This window comes from Vigna unguiculata, chromosome 3, assembly GCF_037176805.1.
Source record: "Vigna unguiculata cultivar grain cowpea cultivar isolate G323 ecotype 2 chromosome 3, ASM3717680v1, whole genome shotgun sequence".
In the NCBI taxonomy this organism is placed as follows: domain Eukaryota; kingdom Viridiplantae; phylum Streptophyta; class Magnoliopsida; order Fabales; family Fabaceae; genus Vigna; species Vigna unguiculata.
In genome coordinates, this window is record NC_140794.1 from 11,185,659 (window position 1) to 11,209,586 (window position 23,928).

General features: G+C 33.7%; 2 protein-coding genes and 1 pseudogene across 2 annotated transcripts; 2 read left to right on the plus strand and 1 right to left on the minus strand.

Moving 5' to 3' along the window:
* Nucleotides 1–735: 735 nt before the first annotated feature.
* Nucleotides 736–3,429, plus strand: LOC114176640 (NAD(P)-linked oxidoreductase superfamily protein). The gene is made up of 5 exons (XM_028061750.2): nucleotides 736–969; nucleotides 1,054–1,282; nucleotides 1,394–1,693; nucleotides 2,355–2,483; nucleotides 3,022–3,429. Exons 1-5 carry the CDS (start codon nucleotides 809–811, stop codon nucleotides 3,151–3,153), a joined length of 951 nt encoding a protein of 316 aa, XP_027917551.1. The 5' UTR covers nucleotides 736–808; the 3' UTR covers nucleotides 3,154–3,429.
* A 1,519-nt stretch (nucleotides 3,430–4,948) lies between these two features.
* LOC114176639 (Ankyrin repeat family protein with DHHC zinc finger domain-containing protein) lies at nucleotides 4,949–17,914 on the minus strand. The gene is made up of 13 exons (XM_028061749.2): nucleotides 17,540–17,914; nucleotides 17,167–17,307; nucleotides 16,371–16,483; nucleotides 15,885–15,964; nucleotides 15,069–15,232; nucleotides 12,309–12,447; nucleotides 12,090–12,189; nucleotides 7,592–7,649; nucleotides 7,081–7,158; nucleotides 6,835–6,933; nucleotides 6,498–6,576; nucleotides 6,244–6,392; nucleotides 4,949–5,517 (listed from the first exon to the last, which is right to left on the minus strand). Exons 1-13 carry the CDS (start codon nucleotides 17,771–17,773, stop codon nucleotides 5,329–5,331), a joined length of 1,623 nt encoding a protein of 540 aa, XP_027917550.2. The 5' UTR covers nucleotides 17,774–17,914; the 3' UTR covers nucleotides 4,949–5,328.
* On the plus strand, nucleotides 8,703–10,109 carry LOC146887469 (uncharacterized; annotated as a pseudogene).
* Nucleotides 17,915–23,928: the final 6,014 nt, after the last annotated feature.

Sequence of the window (23,928 nt, forward strand, 5' to 3'; positions counted from 1 at the left end):
CTTAATATTTACATATCACGTATCGTATCATATTATTTTCAAAACAAACGTATTAACATATCAGATACATGTCGTATCCGATACACATATCGTATATGTGCATTATAGTTTACAACATTTGAACGCTTGCAAAACAAACATAAGAACCCTTTTTTTATGTGTGTTTAGATTGAGTTAAATATGTTTTTAATCCTTTAATTGTATTCAAAATGTCAACTAAATTTAACAAAAAATTAATTAAAATAACTAAATTCACGTATTTTTAAATATGAAAATTAAATCGGTCCAAAATTTTGTTAATAATTAAATTAATTTAGTAACTATTACATAGTTTATTGATAAAAGAGATATGTGTTCAATGATATTAAATATTTCGAAAATTAAAAAAAAATTAGCAAAATTTTAGTAAATGTATACTTAGTATAAAATGTTAATTCATTGCACGATAAAGATTCTTAATTTTTAATTAAAAAATTTACCATTATTCTTAATGACATCATGTCATCATCTACAACTAAACAAATATTCTATTATCATTGTAAATGATAAAGTCATCCATATAACGATATAAAACATTATAAATATTCAGTATATAAAAAAATAAAAATTTAATTAAAAATACTAAGATTTTGAATTATTACATAGAATCCCGTATTTATTTAACAGGAAATAATCCACTCCACTCAGAATAAAATAGTGGCTGGGTGGGTCCACTTCACAAGTTTCTTTCAAATTTATGGTAATCATCCATTACTCTACTCTCTGATGCAAGAAAGAAAGAAGAGTGTGTGTTTGAAAGAGTGAGAGAATGGAGTTACGTGAGCTTGGTAGAACCGGAGTGAAAGTGAGCTCCGTCGGGTTCGGAGCTTCTCCACTGGGCAATGTCTTCGGCACAGTTTCCGAGGAACAGGCCAACGCTGCCGTTCGCCTCGCCTTTCAATCCGGCATCAACTTCTTCGACACTTCTCCGTAAGCCCCCACACACGCTTCAATTACATTCTCCCATCCATGCATACATACATTTATATATTCATTTTCTCTGAAAATTTGAAGGTATTACGGAGGGACACTGTCGGAGAAAGTGCTGGGGAAGGCACTGAAGGCTCTCGAAGCTCCTCGGAGCTCCTACGTTGTGGCGACGAAGTGCGGACGGTACAAGGAGGGTTTTGATTTCAGCGCGGAGAGAGTGACGAGGAGCGTGGAAGAGAGCTTGGAGAGGTTGCAGCTTGACTACGTCGACATTCTCCAGTGCCACGACATCGAGTTCGGTTCCCTAGACCAGGTTAATTACCTCTTCATCCGTCGTTTCTCGTTCAGCTTCTTGCGTTTCATGGAAGCGGAAGAGTGATTGATTCATTGATTGGTTGTTGTTGTTGTTGTTGTTGTTTGGTAGATCGTGAATGAGACGATTCCGGCGCTGGTGAAATTGAAGGAGGCGGGGAAGACGCGTTTGATCGGGATAACGGGGCTTCCTCTGGGGATTTTCAGTTACGTGCTCGATAAGGTTCCGCCTGGGACGCTTGATGTGGTTCTTTCGTATTGCCATTACTCTGTGAACGACTCCAGCTTGGGGGATTTGATACCCTATTTGAAGTCCAAAGGGGTTGGAATCATCAATGCTTCTCCGCTCTCCATGGGCCTTCTCACTCATGCTGGCCCACCTCCATGGCATCCAGCTTCGCCTGAACTCAAGGTCTGCACTTTCATTATGCATGTTTTCTCACTCTCAAATGCTCATTCAACCCAAATTCAATTCACATCACACCCTTCTCCATCTCCTTTTGTTTCAATGTAATTCTCCTTTTCAAAGTTCGAAAGACTGTGTTAATGGTTTCCTTTTCAATTATACTCCTGTTTTTCACTGATGTTAAATTAGCTTATATAGACGCATTTGTTGACATGTAGAAATGAAAAGGGGTGAAAATGAAATGTTAATACTATTTTCAGTTACGGAAGAACCTTAAATGAGAGAGGAGAGGAAATAAATGAGCAAGTGATCATGACCCAATGTTCTCTTAAACCAAGTCCTTGTTGAGTTTGATTACCAAACTGCATAGTATTTGTTCCCTTCCCATCGTTTGCCTAAAGTTCGTTTTTGTGATTGAATTTCTTGTTAAAGAAAGTGACCCAGTTCGGCTGAAAAGAAATAAAGCATTAGAAATTGAGAGAGAAGAAAAAACAACATAAAAAGAAGGAAGACGAAGTGGTCATCATGTTGGAAGAAAAATCTTGACTTGCGTCATTCTTTCGCAATATCTTTATGAACGGATCCAACCATAGGCTACTATCGCTCTGTATTTTATTACTATGGTCTTTCTATTGCCATATTTATATTTTAATTTTGAACTTTGCAGTCTGCATGCCAAGCTGCTGCCGCTCATTGTAAAGAAAAGGGAAAAAACATTTCAAAGTTAGCGTTGCAGTACAGCTTGTTGAATAAGGAAATCTCATCCGTGCTTGTAGGCATGAAATCCGTTGAACAGGTTCGGTTTCACAGTCTTCCTGAATTACCATGTTTAATTATATATATCTTTACTGTCAAAATCTATTGAATTATGTGTATAATCCATGAAAGCTGCTTGCTCTAGAGCTTTTGTATGGCCTAGTCTATCAAGTACTTACCTTTCCTTATTGTGTTCATTGAAACATGTGAGAATCTTCCTCTGTAAAATAACTACGGCTTTTTCACCTGTCCTTTTCACATCCACCAACTAAATAATACATAAAAAAGCAATATTGAGCATAAAGGTATATGCTAATGCAATGTCTTATTATCTGATACTGCAAGTTAATGGACAGTATTGCATTAGTAAAGTACATACTAAGGAAATTTCCTGGCTCTAATTGATTGCAGTACTGCAAACTGTCGCGGTTTGTTATTTGATAATACATCTTTTGTGGTATAATACATCTTTTATCTTGGTGTATTGATGGAATTCAAAGAATGCCTTATTAGAGTTGATGTTACTGTCTTGCTAAGCTATCCAAGCTTGTTCTAACTGGGACAATATAACAAAATAGGTGGAGGAAAATGTTGCTGCTGCAAGAGAACTTGCAATTTCTGGAATTGATGAAGAGGCTCTATCAGAAGTTGAAGCTATTCTGAAGCCTGTAAAAAATCAGTCATGGCCTAGTGGAATCCAGCAGAGCTGATGTTTTTTCTACTGCCTAGTATTGCTTATGGAGACATCCACTCCTGCTGTTTACTTTACTGCTATAATCCAATTCAATAAGAGAAATTGCTTTGACAGCTAATAAGATCCACTATCTAGATAACTTTTGTTTTTAAGTCTAGAGTGTGTCCAATAATACATATCTCACTACGTCGTTATTTAATGCTCTTCATCCTTGGTTGGAAAGTTAAGAGTCCCTGATTGAACTGGTTTGTAAAAGTACAATGAAAAGAAAGGCAGTATTTTGTTCTCCTTATTTATCTTTTTAATTTAGAAATTGTGTTCACAATGCAGAATTCTTTTGAAGCAATTTTGCATTGTCTTGTTGACACATTATCACTCCTATGGGATTGAAATTATTGGAGGGCAAGAAGAAATGGCCTCAGACGAGTTTAGTATATTGTTTATTATTTAACTCTTTCAAAATTCCAACACCATCATTTTCATTTGATTGTATGACCATTAATAAAAGTGGAAGACAAATATTATCTTGTGTTAGTTAGTGTTTACTTGTCCGACAAGATTGGATAATTTGGGTTGTGACAATTTTAATCGTTCTATTTTTATTTAAAAGTACATCTTCCTTTATGCTAGAAACTAAGTTATAATTATACTATTATCTTTTAATTTAAAATGAATTAAATGTTATTTTTATATTAATTTGATTCATTAATAATCACAATAAAATAATTTTTACTTTATTTCAGATCTTTTCTCCATTATCATCATTTTACAAAATTTATCATAAGTCTTTCTTTCTGACATTTACAATTTTTTTAGATTTTACACATTTTATCAAAATGTTAATTGTGAAACAAAACGTAAACGTTTTTCTAAAATATGACTTCAATTTATTACCATTTTTCTGTAAAACAAACGGTCATTTTGTTATGTATACATCGGTTAAATGTATAAAAAATCTATAAAGGTATAATGTGCAAAAACTGAAGAACTAGATGACAATATATGAAGAAAACAAACTTAATAAAATTCGTAAAACTAATGATAATTTAGTGATAAAATGTGAATTGATTCAATAGTTTCAATTTACAAAATTTAACGATCGCATATAAAAAATACCCTGTGCAATTGGAGGTGTTAAAATATTATTTTATATTAATGTAAGCAAGATAGAGGATCCTTCACACCTGATAGATAAAAAAAAAAGACAATAAGTGTAGCTCAACCTAAATTTAAAGTACCCTAAAACAGATGTGAGCCTAATTTTAGTTATTTGGGTACATATCATGGAAATTGTCATAATTTTCAATAAGATAATTGTTTAATTGAATTCTTATATTTTACAGAAGCGAATAATACCGAAGTAGTATACTTTCAAAACATAGAAAACAATATAATTTCTGAAACTGCTCTTTACTCACTCTTGTTTGATATCAATAAATTAGTGGCTCGCCTTTGTTGTTTTCATTCAACCAATTGAGAAATTTCATAAGAATATGTATACCTTTTCCTTTATGTCATTTTCATACCAATAAACTAAAACAAAGTGTCCGTCATTAGCACAAAAATAGGTACATCTAATACATGCTTCGTTTGAAAAATAATAAGTCACACGTGAAACGTTTTCTTTTAAAGAAGGATAATATTCCCTTTTGAAATATATATATATATATATATATATATATATATATATATATATATTAGTATGAAATTTTGGTCATAGCAGAGACAAGGGACGAAACTTCTCAGTAGATAAGTCCCCATCGCTTACCTCTAAAATAAATCCCACCTGTCAAAGGAAACGGTAAATAGTGTTGTTAAAAGTCCAATGCTGAAGACCAGCACTGTAAAAATTCAGTGTCATTTCCACATCTTACACCAACCAATTTTTCATCCATGCCAAAGCAGAGTTAGAGTTAAAAGACATTTGTTTCAGTCCTTTAAATGCACTCCCTCTGAAGTAGTGGATATCCCACCAAACAATAGCACAACTGCCACTTGAGGGTATCAAATAATGTTATCTTCTGATATCCCAAAAGAAAAAATGTTTTATTTCTTTGTGCTCTCTAACAAAATGTACATGTGTCAGTGAATGAACACCCTAGCCGAAAATTACTATCATCTACACATATCTACGAATTAAAACTATGTGACAATATAACAAAGGATGCATAGACACGGCATGGGAGAGCGTTCAAGTTGCCACCTGCTGTAATCGAGGCCAAGCAATTTCATCATCATTTGTATATCCCAGAGAAAGGAAGTCAGCGCAATTCTTCCAACAACCATGGTCATATGGGTTTCTGAATCGCCCATCAGGTCCACGAAGATAGTCATAGCGAGAAGAATTTGCTAGTTCATTTGTGGTTACATTTCGAGCAATCTGCATTACAATATATAAACACGAAAAACTTTCCAGTTACTATCTTATAGGTGTTAGAGTAACAGAAAGTAAGAAGTTGAATGTTAGAGATGCTTGTACACAACAATTATGATATGGAGTATGAGATACGTTGCTCAACGGAAGGAATGACGAAAACTAATAAGAAAAAATACCATTAGCGTATATCCTTTATGCTCTAGATTGAGGAGTGTCACAATAATAGAACTAAGGAGTTGATCCTATATAATCAAGCAATATATAGATTATATATGTATTTATTAGGAACTTTTTTTCATTTATTCCCGTATCATATATAATATTAGAGGATATCAAATCTCCTCTATTTATTATATTGATTCCTTTTACTCAATATAAACAAAGCACCCATGCTATGTCAAAAACAGATTGTTTCAGCTCAATGTTTCTCTCTTCCCTAGTTTAACAGAAACAAGGCATGTTGGCAATAAATAATAATCAAAGAAGCTGAGAGGAAAAATATAGTCGTTTGTGGGAGAATTGGACCTGTGGAGGTTTTCCCTATTATTTGTGGTAAGCTACCAGGTTTGATCAGAAAGTATAGTCATTCTAACAAAAGGAGGTTATTTTGCCTTCTTGGAAGATGTTTATTAATATATATTCATAAATAATTCTTCCCAGTAATTTTCCCCAATATATTTGCCCATACAGATCTAAATTATTATTTGCGGAGAGGGAATAAGCAATCACCATGGAAGTCTGCGTTATTGTTAATGTTGAAGCTGCAATGAAAACAATTGCGTCCATCACCAAAAACACAACTAAACCTGGATGTTGTACTAACATATAATGGATCCATGTTTCTCCTGCCAGTAATGTTGGTGTAGATGTCCAAATTCCTGTCATAGAAAACAAGGCTGTTATATATTTCAATTGAAAATATAAGTTATGCAGTTTTCAATATGTAGAATACAGAATGGTGCAGGAGAGTCTTCAAGACATACTTTGAACTGCAACGGCACCAGAAACGGAAGAAGTCAAAGTTCCAAGGCAGATAAAAATAAAGAAATCCCTTTTGTTCCTCTGCAAGATGCATACCAAGTATGAAAATAAGGCTTGAAGAATATAGACTGAGAAAAAGAAGAAAAACAGCTCTTGATTTGACCAGAAAGTCAAGAAGGACATCTTATTTCCAAATCAAATATATTGAGGAATGAAAGAATCTTGTAGATTTATCACAGTGCAATATATTGTGATTAGAACTGAAAATAAAAGAAATTCAAAATAAGAATGCACTTTTGATTTCGTGGGTAACAATTCAGATAGCACAAAACCCCCTACCTTCCCAACACAGTTAGATATCCATGGACAATGGTGGTCGAACTGTTCCACACATCGCTTACAAGTAGGGCAATGCTTAGATCGGACAGGTCTTATTATCTGATGATACAATTTGAGAAAACCTGATAAGTGATAACTTATTCTGAGAATATAATAAAGTAAAACATAAATGTATGTGAAATGTCAAAATTAGACACTTTAAATACTACAAAGAAAAAAATATACTACAAAGAATATCACGTAAACCTTGCAGGTAGGGCAAAGTTGAGACCAATTTCCTGTCCAAACAGAGGAACTATTCAGATCAATATTCAATAAAGGATCCTGCAAAATATAAAACATAAAGAAAAGTAAATGAGCCTATATTAAAGTAAGGCACGACTCATATTAAACATATAATAATCATATTTTTCTAGCCAGTGCTCTAGTGAAATCTAAGGGAGTTGCATGAAGTCGTGTGTGTTCCCTCACATGCAACACACAATTCAAGTGACACATACATTGTCTACTGAAACAAAACCAAGTAATTTCTATGAAACACTTGATATAAAAGTTACAATAAATGTAGTATAATAGCAATATGCATATGTTTATGTCCCCCACTTACTACCACGATGCCATTAATAAAAAAGGAGGACCCATGAAATGATAGTTTCCATTTATACAATCTGTTCTGCGGGAACAAGTCTTTTCCTCAAAACAATCATCACTCAAAAGCAATATTCAATAAAACAACAGCTACAAATGGGCGGCATACCTCAGTATCACTTTGAGTACCCAAGTCTCCCAGCCGTTTTATATAACCAGGATCTTTGCTGCATGAGATTGAAGTAACATTAAATAAAGTAATGTTGAATGAAACTTTAGAATTTAACTCCAAAATCTTATTGAGAATTCAGTGGTCAGGACACGTTATCGTGTTTAATAATACATATAGCAAACATATATTTTGGTATCATGAATATGGACAGCGAATACAAGATAAAAAAAATAACACAATATATGACAACAAAACTGGAGAAACATTTCTGAAATTCAGACCCGGGCAAAGTTATAAAAGAATTTATACTACCAACGAACATTTAGCAATTTTGCATTCAATAGAATTTTCATATTCTTATGTTCATTTTTTTTCCATACTGACTCCTAATTTCCATCATTTCAATGTTAAATGGCAGTTCCGGTCCCAACATACAAGATTTCCAATAAACTGCCATTACAGGGTACGCCTTGCAGGATGGTCACTTTTGCTATAGAAGCTATGGACGAAAAGGAAGCAGCTGCTCTGTTTAAAAAAATTTAAAAACTCCACATGGAGACCGTCAACAGATATTCAACTATTGTACACTGAAATTCTATCTAAACATGTAGCCTCAAGTCTTCAAACCCAACAATGGAGATTCAGTTGACTGAACTCCTCTGCTGTCACAAAAATACTGATTTGGTTATATAAGCTCTGTTCATGAGTCACTTTCTACTTTTCCTTCTATTTCTCTAACTTTTTGTTTCTCTCTATTCCTTTCATTTGTATCTCTTTTTGTTGATCTCTTCGTCGATCTATGGTTTGAGTCTCTTTATTCAGCAATTTTAGTATGCGTTAAAATATAATATGAAAAAATATTACATTTTTCATTTTTGTTATAATTCATAAAAATAGAATATTCTTAGTTTGTTTTGCCAGCTATAAATGTTTGTTAGTCTATTATCAACCTTTGTATAAATGCTTCTCTTTGTTTTGTTCAGTGGGAAGAATGAAATGAAAAACTCAATTCTTAGTTTAATTCTTTCTCTCTAAAATTATAGTATCCAAAGCCAATGATCCGTGCAGTAAACCCCAACCTTTCTTGCAATCTAATTCTTCTTCTCTCATGGTAAACTCAAATCTCATCCCTTCATGGCCTCAACCTTTTCCCAATTCCACAGCTCGAAATTGATGACTCAAATTATCTTCACTGTTGATAACAAATCAAACCCATCATCAAATCGCACAAGATTTAAAGGTTCGTTGTTAACCCATTGATTCCTCCTCAATACCACACTAATCAAGATCAAGATGCTGATAATGCTAATCCCGCGTATGAAGCTTGGGAAGTCCAAAATGAAATGTTGCTAACCTGGCTTCAGTCAACATTGTCAAAATCGGTCCTCTCAAGTCATTGCCTCAATTCCCTCGTATCAAGTATAGAATAAAATACATGAGTACCCTCATATGTCTACAAAGGTGTGTGCTTGTCAACTTCTCACTCATCTTCGTGTTACCTCTAGCAGGAAAACAATGTGTGCGTTCTTGTCTCAATTCAAGAACATTGTTAACGAGCTCACTAGTGTAGGAAATTAGTGTCAAACGAAAAACATGTTGATTTTATTATGGAAGGACTAGTGCAAGATTATGTACTAGTAATTTAAGTTATTGAAAGCCAGTTCAAGACACCTCCAGCTGTTGAAGTTGAGTTGAGTATGAATTCCAATAGGTTCCGGAAAAATAGTTCTATGCCTCTGTCAACTTCGATCAAGGTTATGCACTCTCTAACTCATCCCATTCAGGTGATGTTGGACAACGTGGTGGCTCTAATGGTGGATATACTCACGATGGTGGTAGTCATGGTGGCGGTAATGGTGGTTGCTGTGATGGTTTTGGAAAGGTTGTGCAAAACATTTTGTGAACTTCCAAAATGAAATTTGCTTGAAGTAACATTGCCAATATTTACTTTTATAGAACTAATGCAAATTATCAAGAACCCAAATGCGATACTAATGCCAACTCAGCTACTCCTGGCGTTATGCTTGCTAATGATTCTTCACAAGGTGCCACCAACTCTACATGGATCCCTAACTCATGTGCCTTTTTCCATGTTACCGGTGAGCCTCAAAATTTACATCAATTAAGTCAATTTGATGGCCCAGGCCACATTTTCATTGCAAATGGTCAAGGTTTGCATATTAATGGCTTTGTTTATCCTCTCTTCTGTCTCCCATTAACTCAAATATTTCCATTAAACTAAACAATTCACTTCATGTCCCTTCCACCCAGGGCTATCAAAATGGGCCTAACCCAAGTAAAGTAACCCACAAATAAAGCAAGGTTAGGCTTCAAAAAAGGTGGCCTAAACAGACAAAAGCATTTTTAGTCTAGCTCGTTTGGCCTAATAACCCATACAAGCCAAGATCGGGTCAGCCCACTAATCGATTGGCCCATGTTATAATAATTTTACTTTTATTTTATGTTGCTTGCTGTAGGCCTGTACCATGTTCCTTTTAGGAAAAGAAAACCCTAAACTAATCTTTTTCATCTTCCTCATATTGCAAGAGCATACCACACCTCCTCTTTCTTCTTCCCCACTGATGGCAAATCACTAGCCAAGGGTACAATCGCAAGGAGCATGGCCAAACAAATTCAAGAAAAGTTAGCATCATCTATGCAAGGTGAAGCTAAACTCTTATTCACTTGAGCCATCATGAAGCATTTCTAGACCTTGTATTAAGGGTCATGTAGTGTAGGATTTCTTTTAGGCCTTGTATTAAGGGCCGAGTAGTGTAAGGTTTTTGAACAATATTGCTAAAGTTGTAGGGCAATGTTTGTGCCTAGCTTAAGTTAATCTTGGGTGATTAGTTTTGTAACCTAACTTGGTGAAGGGCATCCCACACACATGATGCCACATGGCAAGCCCTTAGTGGAGAGTTTTCTTACAAAGGTAGTGGCCATGTATCATTTTCTTAGTGGAGAAACTTTTACTAAAATGGCTTTCCATATGGCACTCTAGGAGTGGAAAGTTTTCTAAAAGTTAGCGTGTCACATGTCATGCTCTCCTTTTCCAAGACGGGATTTTTAGGGTTTGGTGCAAAGTAGCATTTTTAGGGTTTTGGGTCTACTTTGGAGACACCTTCTCCTATAAATAGAGGTATCTCCTCCCATGTATTTTCACTTTGAGATGTATATGTTATGCTGCAAAAATTATTTTGTGCCATAAACTTGTCTCTTAGTCATTGCTAGAGCATCCCAAGAGATCCCTCTAGCCACCTTTCTCTATAGTTAGCCTAAGTTAACCTCTCTAAGACCACCATCAACCACCTTCATCCCACCACCAAAACCTCCAAACCGAGACACATTTCCACCCATTACTCCATTGCTTCCACGAGCCATTCTTCACCATAGCCACCATCTTCATGCTTTGGCCCAACATAGCTTGAGGGGAAGGCTATCATTACTCCTTCCTCACAGCATAGCACCCAGTCCTGTCTTCCTCTTCCATTTCTTCGCATTCTTTTCCTGATCATCACACCCTTCTAGCCATAGCACCCTCCTCACCATCTTCAAGCCAAGTACCCCAACTCCGTGCGTGATATTTTTGGACTATAAGTTGAGTTTGTATATATGTAACTGTTTTGTTGTTTGATGTCTTTCTTGGTTGTTTGGCTTTGAGTTCAACTATTGAAAGTAAACATGTTTATATTCCCACAGCACTCATTGCACATCACTGAGAACTTTGCTATGTCATCAGATATCAATAGTCACCCTAAAAATCACTAAATGATGCAAGCCACAAACCAATAGCCAGACAGAAAAATAAGAGTTAAAATAAAAGTAACCAATTATATGATAGAAAACCTCAAATGAATAAGGTCTAGAGTAAGAGGAGTTTGTTGAACATCAGGGAATCAATGCCTTAAAGGCATTACTCAATGTAATAAAACATTGACCACAGTTAGTTACCACTAGAGGGACAGTTGTTATAAAAAGGAGTGAGGGAAACCAATAGAGGTGGGGGTATCAAGTATTTTTGGAATTCATTGGAGGAGAGAGTTTCAGGTCCTTGAGGTATCTACTTCATCCATGTCTGTTCATTCTACATTATACAAGAATCAGATTGATATTACAAGGATTGCAGGACTTAGGGTTCCAATCAATAAATTCAGATTTTTTTTTCTTACAGTTTGTCTGGTCCAGTTCTATCTGAGTTTTCTTGGTAAATAGTAATAAGCAGACCAACAAACAGAAATGGTTATTCTACAATTCTTCTTCAGCAACAGCGTTCAAAAGATGACTTGAACACAAGAAAATGAAACACTGGTCATTTTTTGGTCCTAATGTCTTAGTTGAGTTCCTATAGAATTTTATTGGAGTATTCACAACATGAGACAGGCATGCATCAGTAGAAGGCATACAACATAAGATGACACAAATACAAAGAAAGTACATGTGTTTATATCACCATATCAAAAGCCAAAACAGAAAGAATACATGAAAAGAAGATTACCTACTACACCTATAAAACATAATCAGGGCAGCAGCTTCTAGGGAAAGTGCAGTCCATGCCCAAAGTCCAACAGAAGCAGTAATCTTTCCAAGGTTAGGAGCTGGCATTAGTGGAAAAGATTCATTGAAGTTGAGTCGTCACAAAAAGCTCAAGTAACAATTAATGAGTGCATATGTGTGGCTGTGCGGTATTGCAAATTGATGTACAAGTTTTGAGTACCAGCGATAACTGAGTTGATGAAGAGGATCAGGGACAAGATCATAATAAACAATAAGATGGGAGCATAACCAATATCTGTCACCACCCCACAGCAAACTTTCCCTTTCCAGTTGTTGCTATGAGCCTGTTGTTGATTTGACTGCAAAAGTATAACATTAATCAGTTATGAAGCCAATAAGAGTATAACTGCATAAACAAAGTGCAACAAGTCACTGGTGCGGGTTCACTTTTCAGAAGTAAAATTTGATGTTTAAGGTAACAGCATTGTTGCTCTCAAATTAATTTGTCAATTTAAAAGATATAAAATATACTCCCATCGTTCACAAAACTAACATCAGATGAGTAAAGAAATTCGAGTGTCACTATCAAGGTTATCAAACTCGAGAGTCTATATAGACTCGTGAAAGGTATGTAAACTCAACTCATAAACCTGACTTGTAGACTCATAAGAGTCTATTTCATGCGTAAGTTCAATAAAGACAAATAATTATTTTTATACCAGTTCCGCATTTATGAATTTGTACCTTATCACTTCCAGATTTTGCTTTCTGGAACGAACTAAATCAATTTTGAAAATATTTTTGTCGGAAGACTTGATGGGGTGTAGGAAGAAAATTGATTGGCTGGAAGAAAAAAACCGAAAAACAAAACCCTAAACAAAATAAAAGCCCAAAAGAGTACCCTAACTAAATTAAACCCTGAAAATCATTCTGAAAAGTAAAACCCCAAATTGAGAACCATCTTCAAACAAAGGCTAAACCGAAGAAGGAAGAGGCACCAAGCACGAGCCTGAACACCACGATGAGGCAACCACAAAGCAAGGCGACGACAAGCTGACTCAAGGTGAGATGACACTATGCAATAGCGAGGATTGAATGTAAGGTGTGAATGTGAGACCAGTGAGGGCAAAACGGAATGGTGAGCCAAGGTGACAAGAGAGGAGAGGCATGGCGTCAGTGACCAGATCTGAAAGGTGAAGGTTCTGGTATGAAACACGAAACTTAAATCATGCGTAGACGGAAGGACCCAGGTCGTTGAGGCCTTTTCTTCCGCACCCCGTTCACTCAACCTCTGACTCATGAGTTAGTATCAAGTCCACCGAGTTTGTACGAGTCAGGTCCGAGTTCACTAATCCACACACCAAGTTCACTCGTGAGCCACCATTGGACTCGTAAACTCGAATGGGTTTACGGGTTAACCCTAGAGTTTGATAACCATGGCCACTATGGTTATATACTCTCTCAGTCAAGTGTATACAAAAGTATTGAGTAAGACTGTTTTACATCCTGACTGAAAAGGGACCATAGAACTTACAACCAAAGAAAAAGGAACAAAAAAATAGAAGTCAACAAAATTGAGAATGCAGAGATAAGGGTTCAAAACTTCAAAGGTGGAAACAAATGAGAGATAAATGTTGTCACATGAAGACAAAAGAGATTTTGAAGCTTAAAGGAAAACCAAATCTGGGTTTGCTCCTCTTGGGTCAACTCGCAAAGTTATGGGTCAGCAACTCAGAAAGGGGCAACAAAAACACTTTTTCTAAACCAGGTTGCAAAACTCCAACTTGGAACTTACGTCCCAAATTAGCTGGAGAGGGCCAATCCCACATGTTTTCAGTTTTCTGGATGGTCCCAATCTGATCCTACTAGGAAGCAATGTTGTTAACTTAAGATACAATAGGGATGGGGATGGGGATGAAAACATGTAACCAAGATGGTAAGATCTTACGTTAATTATATTCATATATAACATATATACATAAAGAAACAACATATGTAAAAACAATAACCTCTTCTATATTACAACATTAAACAAACTTAAATTTAAAATTAATATTCATATAGTAAAATGAGATTAGAGTCTATCCTAGATTCATCATTGAATCCTCCATATTTGTACATGCTCTAGATGTCTATTCCTACACATGCAGGGGTATTATCATTAGGTAACCCACATTTGTCCATGCTCTGGATGTCCAGTCTCAAGCATGGGGTGTCGAGATCCCAAAATCTACATCGACTAAAATATAGCCTATTAGTCCTTCATATGCTAGGATGTCCTCGGCTTACCAGCCTTGTAGAATTAATCCTAAGCCCAAATTCTAAGAATAAGTCCTCTCAAACACTTATGCTAGCACTTCATTAAAAGATAAATCCAAATAAATTACAAATAAACTCTAACAAAGACACCTAAATATTAAAACCACCTAATATCTAATAATGAGGTGAGCTTTTAACAAAAAAAAATGTCTCAACAATACTTAGTTGGAAAGTAATTCAATATTACCATAAATATTAGAGATTACTATTCAAGTTTAAACAATTATCACATTCTTTGTACATTAAACTATTCAAAACTTTGGATGTACCTTCATGTAAAATAACCTCTTCTTTTTGCCCTTGATTGCTTTTCAATGTTTTAGAAAACACAATAGAAAATATTCCGAACAATTAATGGTGTCACTTGAGTTTAGAAAAACATAAAACAGGTTTGTTAATTAACTACAAAAAACTATTCCAGTATTTTGACACAGCAGCTTAAGATTTTGGAACAGTTGGCAAATGAAATGGTATTGAAGTCATCATGAGCGTGTTATCTAGTTTTCCCCTCATAATTTTTAAAATAAAACTGTTAATTTCAGCACTTTCCAGCACCTAGAAAAACTAAATTTGAAAAAGCTTATTAATTACTACAAGTCCCGTCAAGAATGTTCTTAACATATTACACAACCAACAGCCTCATTAATATAATGTTACGTACAAGGAAAGGAGCGACATGTCGATGACCTTTATCATATGCAAGTTGTACAGGCGTGTGTCCAGCATTGTCCTTCACCATCAATTCTTCCTTTGTGCCTGCATGTACAAGCACAGCGCATGCCTCTGAATGTCCTCTTAATGCAGCCCAGTGCAATGGTGTACAGCCTAAAACCAGTTTTATTGAGTATCATCATGTAAAAGACAAAACATCAACGCAACTATAACAAAATGGAAAAAACCAACCTGTTTCAAAAGTATTACCAAAAAGATTTAATCTATTTTAATAATGAAAAATAACAGTCAACTTCTATGACTATTTCAAATGTCAAACATAGTCTAAGATATCAACATAAAAACTAAAATATGTATCCCAAACAAAGTCTTGAAACTATAGGCAGGTCTCAAGCCTCTTAGATTTCAAATAGACTAGTCCAGCATCCAAACCCATTGAAACAGTAACATCAAGAACGTGAAATAAATCATTGTGTACATTGAATGCATAGTAACACATAATAATAATAATTAAAGTTTTTTTCAATCTAATATAGTATTATTCATGCAAACTTGTCTAGTACTCATTACCAAAAACATAATCACATATAACATGCAATGCCAACCTAAGTGATGGCTAATCACAGCATACAGCATATGATAGAATGACAATGACTTCAACTATGTTTATGCTTATGAGAGTCTATGTTGAACTGCTTTTTAGCATATTTAAAACTAGAGAGACAAGATACCTCATGGTATAAGTAATACATAATTGGAGAACTTATAAAAAATTTATAGGAAATTAAGCGCTGACTAGCCATACCATCTTTATCTTGTCTTCCTTGGCATGCATCTCTAAATAGAAGCAATCTTATTGTGTCAGCAAATCCCTGATATGCGGCCCTGGACATGAGAATTAAGAAGTAAAAAAAAACGAAGGAAAAAACTCAACTTCTTCGATGGATTTGCTGAATATGAAACCATAATAATTAGAAACAAAATCAAATCATTTAGGGTGAGCTTCAACAAATTTGACACAACACTTTACATACCTAAAGTACTTCAAAACTCTTCGAAGTGCAAGGAAACATTTCATTGGTCAACATACTCCATAAAAATAATTAGTTTACAGGAAAATATACAGTTTAGCCCAAAGCAAAATCTGCATTATGTTGATTTTAACCAATTTTATGAGTGCATTAAAAGCAAAAGAAAGATGCAAATTTTGGACCATGACATTGACAACCAAGTCATTGTCAAAATACGGTTTCTTCATCGTACATAGCAATCAAAAAGCTTCAAGGCATACCAGTGAAGAGGACTCCTTCCATCATTATCAGGCACATCAAAATCGGCATGGTACTTCGCTACAATGTGATTTAAGAAAGCTGTCTGACCATATTGTGCAGCAACATGAACTGCCTGCAGAAACCGTTTAATTATGAAAATAGTGCAACAGTAGAAACATTTAAACAGGTAGTAGGCAGAATAAGTCCAGGGTTTTCCTTATACAGGAAGAGGTGCCAATCAATCTCACACGGTAACCCATTTGCTTACCTATTATGTACCCGACTACCAATAGAGTTTATGGACACCAATTATTAGACGATAATTAAAATATAGATAGCTTTTAGTAATCATTACAAGTATTTTTTAATAATTGATTCTAATCTTATTGGCGAAATATAAGTCACAATTTCATACACTAAACTCGTCTTTCATTTTTTTACCTAACATATATTGTTTAATAACTAAAACACCAAAGCTTATGTTTTAAAAAATTGTATAACTTCAATCAATTAATTGGGTGAAATGCTGATACTTAGAAATTCGAATATGAAATAATAAACTATAAAATTCTTTATACAGTTGCTATTCAGCCCTTTAGATTTGGATATGGAAAGTTAACATTAAAATACAGAGACCGTGAGTTGAAAAAAGTAAATAATTCAAACTAGGACATGAATTTGGATGCAATAATTTAAAATGTTAGAATACCCAATCCATGCCTCCAAATTACAGAAAACAAGTAAATTCTCCTGAAATTACTCATTTATAAAATAGTGACAAGTATGCAAGAGTACACCACCAAGGGAAAACAATACCCGGTATCCATTTAAGTCAGCAGCTTCAATCCGAGCACCATTCTCCATAAGTACATCAGCAGCTGCAATTGAACCACGAACTGCAGCCCAATGCAATGCTGTTTGTTGCATGTTGTCTTTAGCATTCACATCAGCTCCATGCTTCATAACAAGTAGAGTTCAAATTAGAGCACGCTCAACTGAAATCACTTCATAAACTAGCTTCACTGAGTGTTCTGAAAAATATTAATTTCTTGAACGACACATAACCACTCAAAGAAGAAAAATCGAAACTTGCTCCATACGAAGCCGAGACCAACTTAAATTCAAAAAGTAAAAAGGAAACGCCCAATTTTCCATTCAAATAAAATAAGGGGAACAATATCGAATGTACCTGAATGAGATAGTGCGCAATGTCATGAAAGTTGTTAAGCGAGGCCCATTGAATAGCGTAATAGCCACCAACATCAGGAACCGATACGGAGGCACCGTGTTGTTCGACGAAGGTTCTGAGTTTGTTGAAGTCGCCGTGAGTAGAGGCGGTGAAGACGTCGAGGATAAGAGGCTGGTCGTTGGGTTTGGAGACCGATGATGATGATGATACCACCTCGATCTCCGAGGAAGCCATGGATGAAGGAAATTGACTGTTAGGGTTGGAAAAGGTGAAGAATAAATGGGTTAATAGGTTGTAATTGAGAAAGAGAGAACGAAATCAATTCGTGTTCCTCCCTCCCTCTCTTCGTCTTTTCTTTCAATTTCCTGATTCTTCAACAGTAACAATGTCTCTATATCGTTTATTTTTATTTTTAAAATTAAAAACCTATATAATATTTTGTTAGTTTTTTTCTTATGTGGTTAATGGTTGTCATGTAGGTTTTCATGTGATTACTGCTATACTTCTTTATAACTTCAATCAATTAATTAGGTTTTCATGTGAATACAGTTATTCATTTATACAGAGTATAATTCTTTATACACTCCCTGGCCAACAATATAAAAGTCATATCTTTTTAACTCCTTAACATGTATCCTATAAAAAGCAAAGATCCTCTTTTTTTAAGATTTATTTAGGATTCCAGTTTGCGTTTACAATTATATAGGAAGGTTTAGTGATTTTGATGTGTCCAACAGCTCCCAATATTTTAATTTATTTTTTCTTTTTTTGTTTGTTTGAATTTGATTTTGTATTGATCCATGTAGGGTTTGGTTGCACTTAATTTAATTCGGTAAAGTTGGAACTTACGAACAAACTTATGTGGGATTTGTTTTTTTTTTTTATCTTTAAGCTTTGATTTTTGGTACAAACACTTGGTTGTTATTTGGATTCACCTTCCTAAGGTATTGAGAGTGTTGTTCTCTTCGGGTGTTATTTGGAGAAGGGATTGATGGGTTTAGTTATTTGGAGAAATGGAAGTATATCAAGCATTTGGAATGAAATTTCAAAAATACAATATTAAAATTGAAAAATTATACAATAGCATATAACAAAAATCAAGTAAGGTGATGAAAGAAAATAATAATAACATATCTAGTTAATAAAAAAATTAAATGACAAAAACTTTTAATTAAAAAAATGTAAAATATTTTCAATAGTAAATATACCACAAAAATTTAATAATTATCATTTTAATACTTAATTTCAACACAATTATCATTTTGTCCTTATGTTTTTTTTTCATTTTTCTTTACTTGTTTACTTGTCCTTTGTGTATATATTTTTATTTTTACCTTTTCCATCGTGCATACCATGCATCTACGCCATGCAGAGATACCCGATCAAATTCCAAAAAACATAATTTCTCTGCTTCATGCATCGGTCGCGGTAGAGGTGGGTGTTTTTAACTTTTGAATGCTTTATTTAAACTCGTTGAGAGGGTTTTAAATTTGAAATGTTTTATTTAAATTTGTTGAGTGTGATTGATGGTGGTCTATTTATATTGAGATGGGATGTGATTCACAGTGGATTGAGTGGTTATTACTAAGCCAAAAGTTATATCTATTAATTAGGACACAATTCTTTTTATTTAAGAACGTAATAGTCCAAGCGCCATGATTCGTGACTCAACCCTCTTGGCCTCTGCCATGGGACAATTGATGTCACCTGCAACAATTTCGCCCTCAACAATTGTCCATTCGAAATTGAACTCGTAACATTGACTCTAATATCAATTGTTAGTTACCAAACCAATAAGTTTTGAGGAAAGGATATTCATATAGTGAAAGTGCTTTAGGACGAAGAAACCAAGAAGCAACTTTGGAGTTGGAGGAAACATGAGGAAAACCTATCCATACATCTTTGTTGATAAGTGTAATTTTTTAGGACGAAAATTTTTGGGTTGGGAAGAATGCAAGACTTGAAAAAAATAAATAAAATTTCATGAAGACCCAAATTGAAGTATCAGTGCTTCATAGATGAAGAGTGTTGGGCGTGTTTAGGAATTAAGATAAAAAGTAAAATGTATCATAGTTGGTTAGAGCCTTATTGAGTGTTGGAGGTCGTGCGTTTGATTCTTACGTCGTGCATTTGATGTGTTTTGCAAATTGATGCATATGCAAACATATGACCTCCAACTCATAACAAATGCACAAAGTAGGAATCAAATACATGACCTTCAACTAAAGATGTCAAAATGGGTAACCCGATCTGACCTAGCTCGACCCACCACGGGTTGATTACTTAGTGAGTCAATCAAACCCGACTCACTTATTAGCAAGCCAAAAAAAATCAAACCTGGCCTGACTCACCACGAGTTGGTGAATTAAACGGGTTGGCTCATGAGCTCACTTAATTAAAAAAATACATTTATTTTTTTTCAGTCAAAACTAAATTATAATTAAAATCAAAATATAAATAAACTTTAATACAATTCAAATACAAACCAAAATAATAAAAATACAAATTATTTATGTGTTGGCTAAAAAAAAACCTAACCTGACCCAAATGCAAAGTCCAACTTAACAAAAAACACTTGTGTGATCCTTTATTTGCGAGTTGGTGAGGAAATCTGGCTCACCACGGGTTCTAGGTGGGCTGGGTCAAATATTAACCCGTATTAAAATTTGTAAAAATAATTTAACCCAACTCGGCCTGAACCCGTGGTGGACTAGGTTGGCTCACAAGTTTCAACCCATTTTGACGATTCTACCTTCAACCTATAACAAGACTTTAACCCACTGTACTACATTTCACTTCTTATGTTGATTCATATTTATTAATTTAAAAGGTATTATGCACACCCGATATTCTTCATGAAATTTATTTATGCCCGACGCTCTTCGTGAATTTTTTTTCCTAGGTGTTACATTCTTTCCAACCTAAAAATTTTCATCCTCAAAAATTGCATTTACCAAGAAAGATATATGGATAGGTCTTCCTATGTTGTCCTCCAACTCCCAAGTTGCTTCTTGGGTTCCTTCGTCCCAAAGCACCTTCGCTGTATGAATATCCTTTTCTCAAAGCTTTTTGGTTTGGTAATCCAACATTCACACTGGCTTAGAATCTAAAGATAAACCTTCCCTTATATGAATATCATCCACTTCAAGCACATGCATGGGATTTGGGATATACATCCTAAACTGCAATACATGAAAAATATTGTGAAAATTTGTCAACTATGGTGATAATGCAAATTCATATGCTACTAGACCGATCTTTCTGATGATTTGATACGGTCTAAGAAACTTCGGAGACAACTTATTTGATTTGATGACCTTCCTAATTCAAATTGTTGGTATTACATGTAGGAATACATGTCACCCACATCAAACTCAAGCGATATTCTTCTTCGATCAACATATTATATATTCTTCTTCGATCAACATATTATATTAATTGTGAGTACACATGACAATCCAATATGTTTCACAATGAACAAACTTAAATTTAGTTTTTAATAACTTTATCATCACCTACTTTATATTTATTGTAATATTTTGTTTTTTGAGTATAGCATATAAAAAGTGTTATCATCAATTTTGAAGGTGGATAATTTCATTTAAATTATTTTTATTAATATATAATTTTTTTAACAAAATTAATCCCATTTAATTTACATTAATTTTAGCAGCCACATCTCAATTTTAAATAATTTCATAATGTCAATTTATTGTTTAATTTTATTTAAACTAATTCTCAAAATTCTTTTTCATCTTAATTTCTAAAAATCATATTTTAATTTAAAATATTTTTTATGAATATTATTTTTTTCAATTTAAATAATCACTCACATTTCATTATAATATAATTTATACTATTTATAATTTAATTTAAATTACTTGTATACAAATGTAAAATGATAATCTTATATTTTATCAATTAAATCATTTTTTTAATCACATCCATCACATCACCTACTAATTTTCATAATTTATTTTCTCATTTTTCACAAATTTTATCTTAATCCAAACATCTAAACTTTCGCAACTTTTTTTCTTCAAATCTACTCGAATTCAATCTCCAGAACAAATAAAATCTTGAGTACACCTCTCTAGGTGAATTTTGGAAGAATTTTCCTCTTAAGTTCCAGTGATTCACTCGTTGGAAAAGTCATCCGATCTTGGATGAGTGGACATTTGTGCACTTTTCGTCTAGCGAGAGGATGATTTCGTTGAGCGAATGTATCATACTCTACTAGTTATTCTATGTTAAATTTTAATGTCTTATGGATAATGTGAATGTATTACTTGTGAGATGATTGGTGTATGAGAGTAAATTGAGAATGGTAGATACTAACTCAAGAAGGATTAGTTATGATTTGTAGTGGTGTATGCATTAATGTAGAGATTTAGTTGGAAGTTATCATAATACTCTAATAACCATTAAATTCTCAAGTAAAGAAGGATGGGGTATCTGGTGAAAAGTAGGAGGTCCTAGTCTAAGGACTCTCTACCTTGCTCAAGTGGTAGGGTGAAATCCACAAGCTATGGCTCTACAGAGCAGTAGAATCCACCGCAAGTGCACAACTTATTAGGATTCGATATTAATGCATGAATCCAGGTAAATGAATATGTTTGGGTCTTTGTATGGAATAGGATGATAATGATTCATGATTGATTATGTATGATTAAAAAGTTATATCCTTTAAATGACTAATCATTTGTGTACATTAGTTTATCCTTTTCTATGTTTTTATCTTGTTTTGTATTCTCATTTGCAACACCTGATTAGTGTGACTAGAAAAAAGAAAGTTGTAACTGAATCTGTTCAAAAAGATGATGATGTGATTGTCCAACTGATGTTTGGAATTCTAGTATACATACTTTCTTTTTGTATTTTTTTTTATTTTTGGATAACTATAATATAATAATTACATATTAATACTTCAATGTTTATGATTATCCATATAAATATTTTTGTTTAATAATTATATTATTAAATAATATTAAATGAAATGTTACATAAATCTTTAAATTATAGTTAATCATGAAAATAGTTAAAATTAAAAACAAATAGTATTAAATGAAATGTTACATAAATCTTTAAAATTATAGTTAGTCATGAAAATAGTTAAGATAGAAACCAAATCCAATTTTTCGAAGAATTTAAAATATGTTTAATTTATAAAAAACCAAAAACTCGAAAATTTAAACATGTAATAATTAAAAATTACAAATTTCGAGGTTCTTTTTTCGAAAAGCCAAGATATGGACATAGAGTAGTCATGATTAATTTTGTCTTCATGTTATTCTTTTATTAACATTTATTTATTATTTTATTATACTAAAATAAATTTGTTTTAGCTTTTGTGTTGCCATACCTATTTTTTTATGACATTTAAATATATTAAATTTGAATTGAATTTTTTTAAAATCAATATATTTTTTAATATTTTGTTTAGATGATTAATGTTAATTATAAAAACATATAAATATTAAATAATTATTAATAATTTAAAATATTAATATTGATGAATTTTCTATTTAATCTTGATTATTATTTTAAAGTCAAAGTTTATCAAGATTTTTAATTGATGATTGTGAAAAATAAAGGTTTAATTACTGTTTTAGTTCTTAAATTTGTTTTGATGTTTCAAAAAGGTCCTCTAAAAATTTGGAGTATCAATTTAGTCATTTAATTTTCAAAAGTGACTCAATTTGGTCTTTTCCGTTTAAATCGAACAAACGTCGTTCACACAGTACTTACGTGGCATAATTGAACTGATACATGTCAAAAGTTTTTAAAAGGGGGTGCAATTGACGTGGCATGAGTCTTAATGAAACCCTAAATTGAGAAGGAAACCCTAAATTGAGAAGGTTTTCTTCCTCCTTCCCCTTTTTTCCGTTGCTGGTGTGAAATCCTGCAGGTGGCGAGTTTGTTGTGGTTTGAAGCATGTCACAAGTGAACTCTTGTTGTTCTTGCACGTGTTCGGGTAATGGAAATGGTGGTTTCTCCTCTGCTAGTGGTGGATGGAAAGGGTTGGGTGTAACTCCAATTTGTCGGTGTGGAGATGTTGCTATGATTAGAACTGCTAGAACAACTAGGAATGCTGGGAAGAAATTTTGGGGATGCCCAAATTTCAAGGTTAGTTGCTTGAGTGTTGTTGCAGATTTGTTTTTTAAAATTATTGATTGTAATTATTGTTGATTGGTTTTTGTCTTCGTTTTATGAACAGAGAGGAAATCATGAATCTGTTGGGTGTAATTATTTCAAGTGGTGTGGAGAAGATGATATTGACCAAAGAGATGGTGTTATCTTCAGCCAGAATAGGGAGATTTGTAGTTTAGAAAAGAGTATTAAGTTGTATGAGAAATGGGTGAAATGTTTAATAGGAGTTGTTGGTGTTG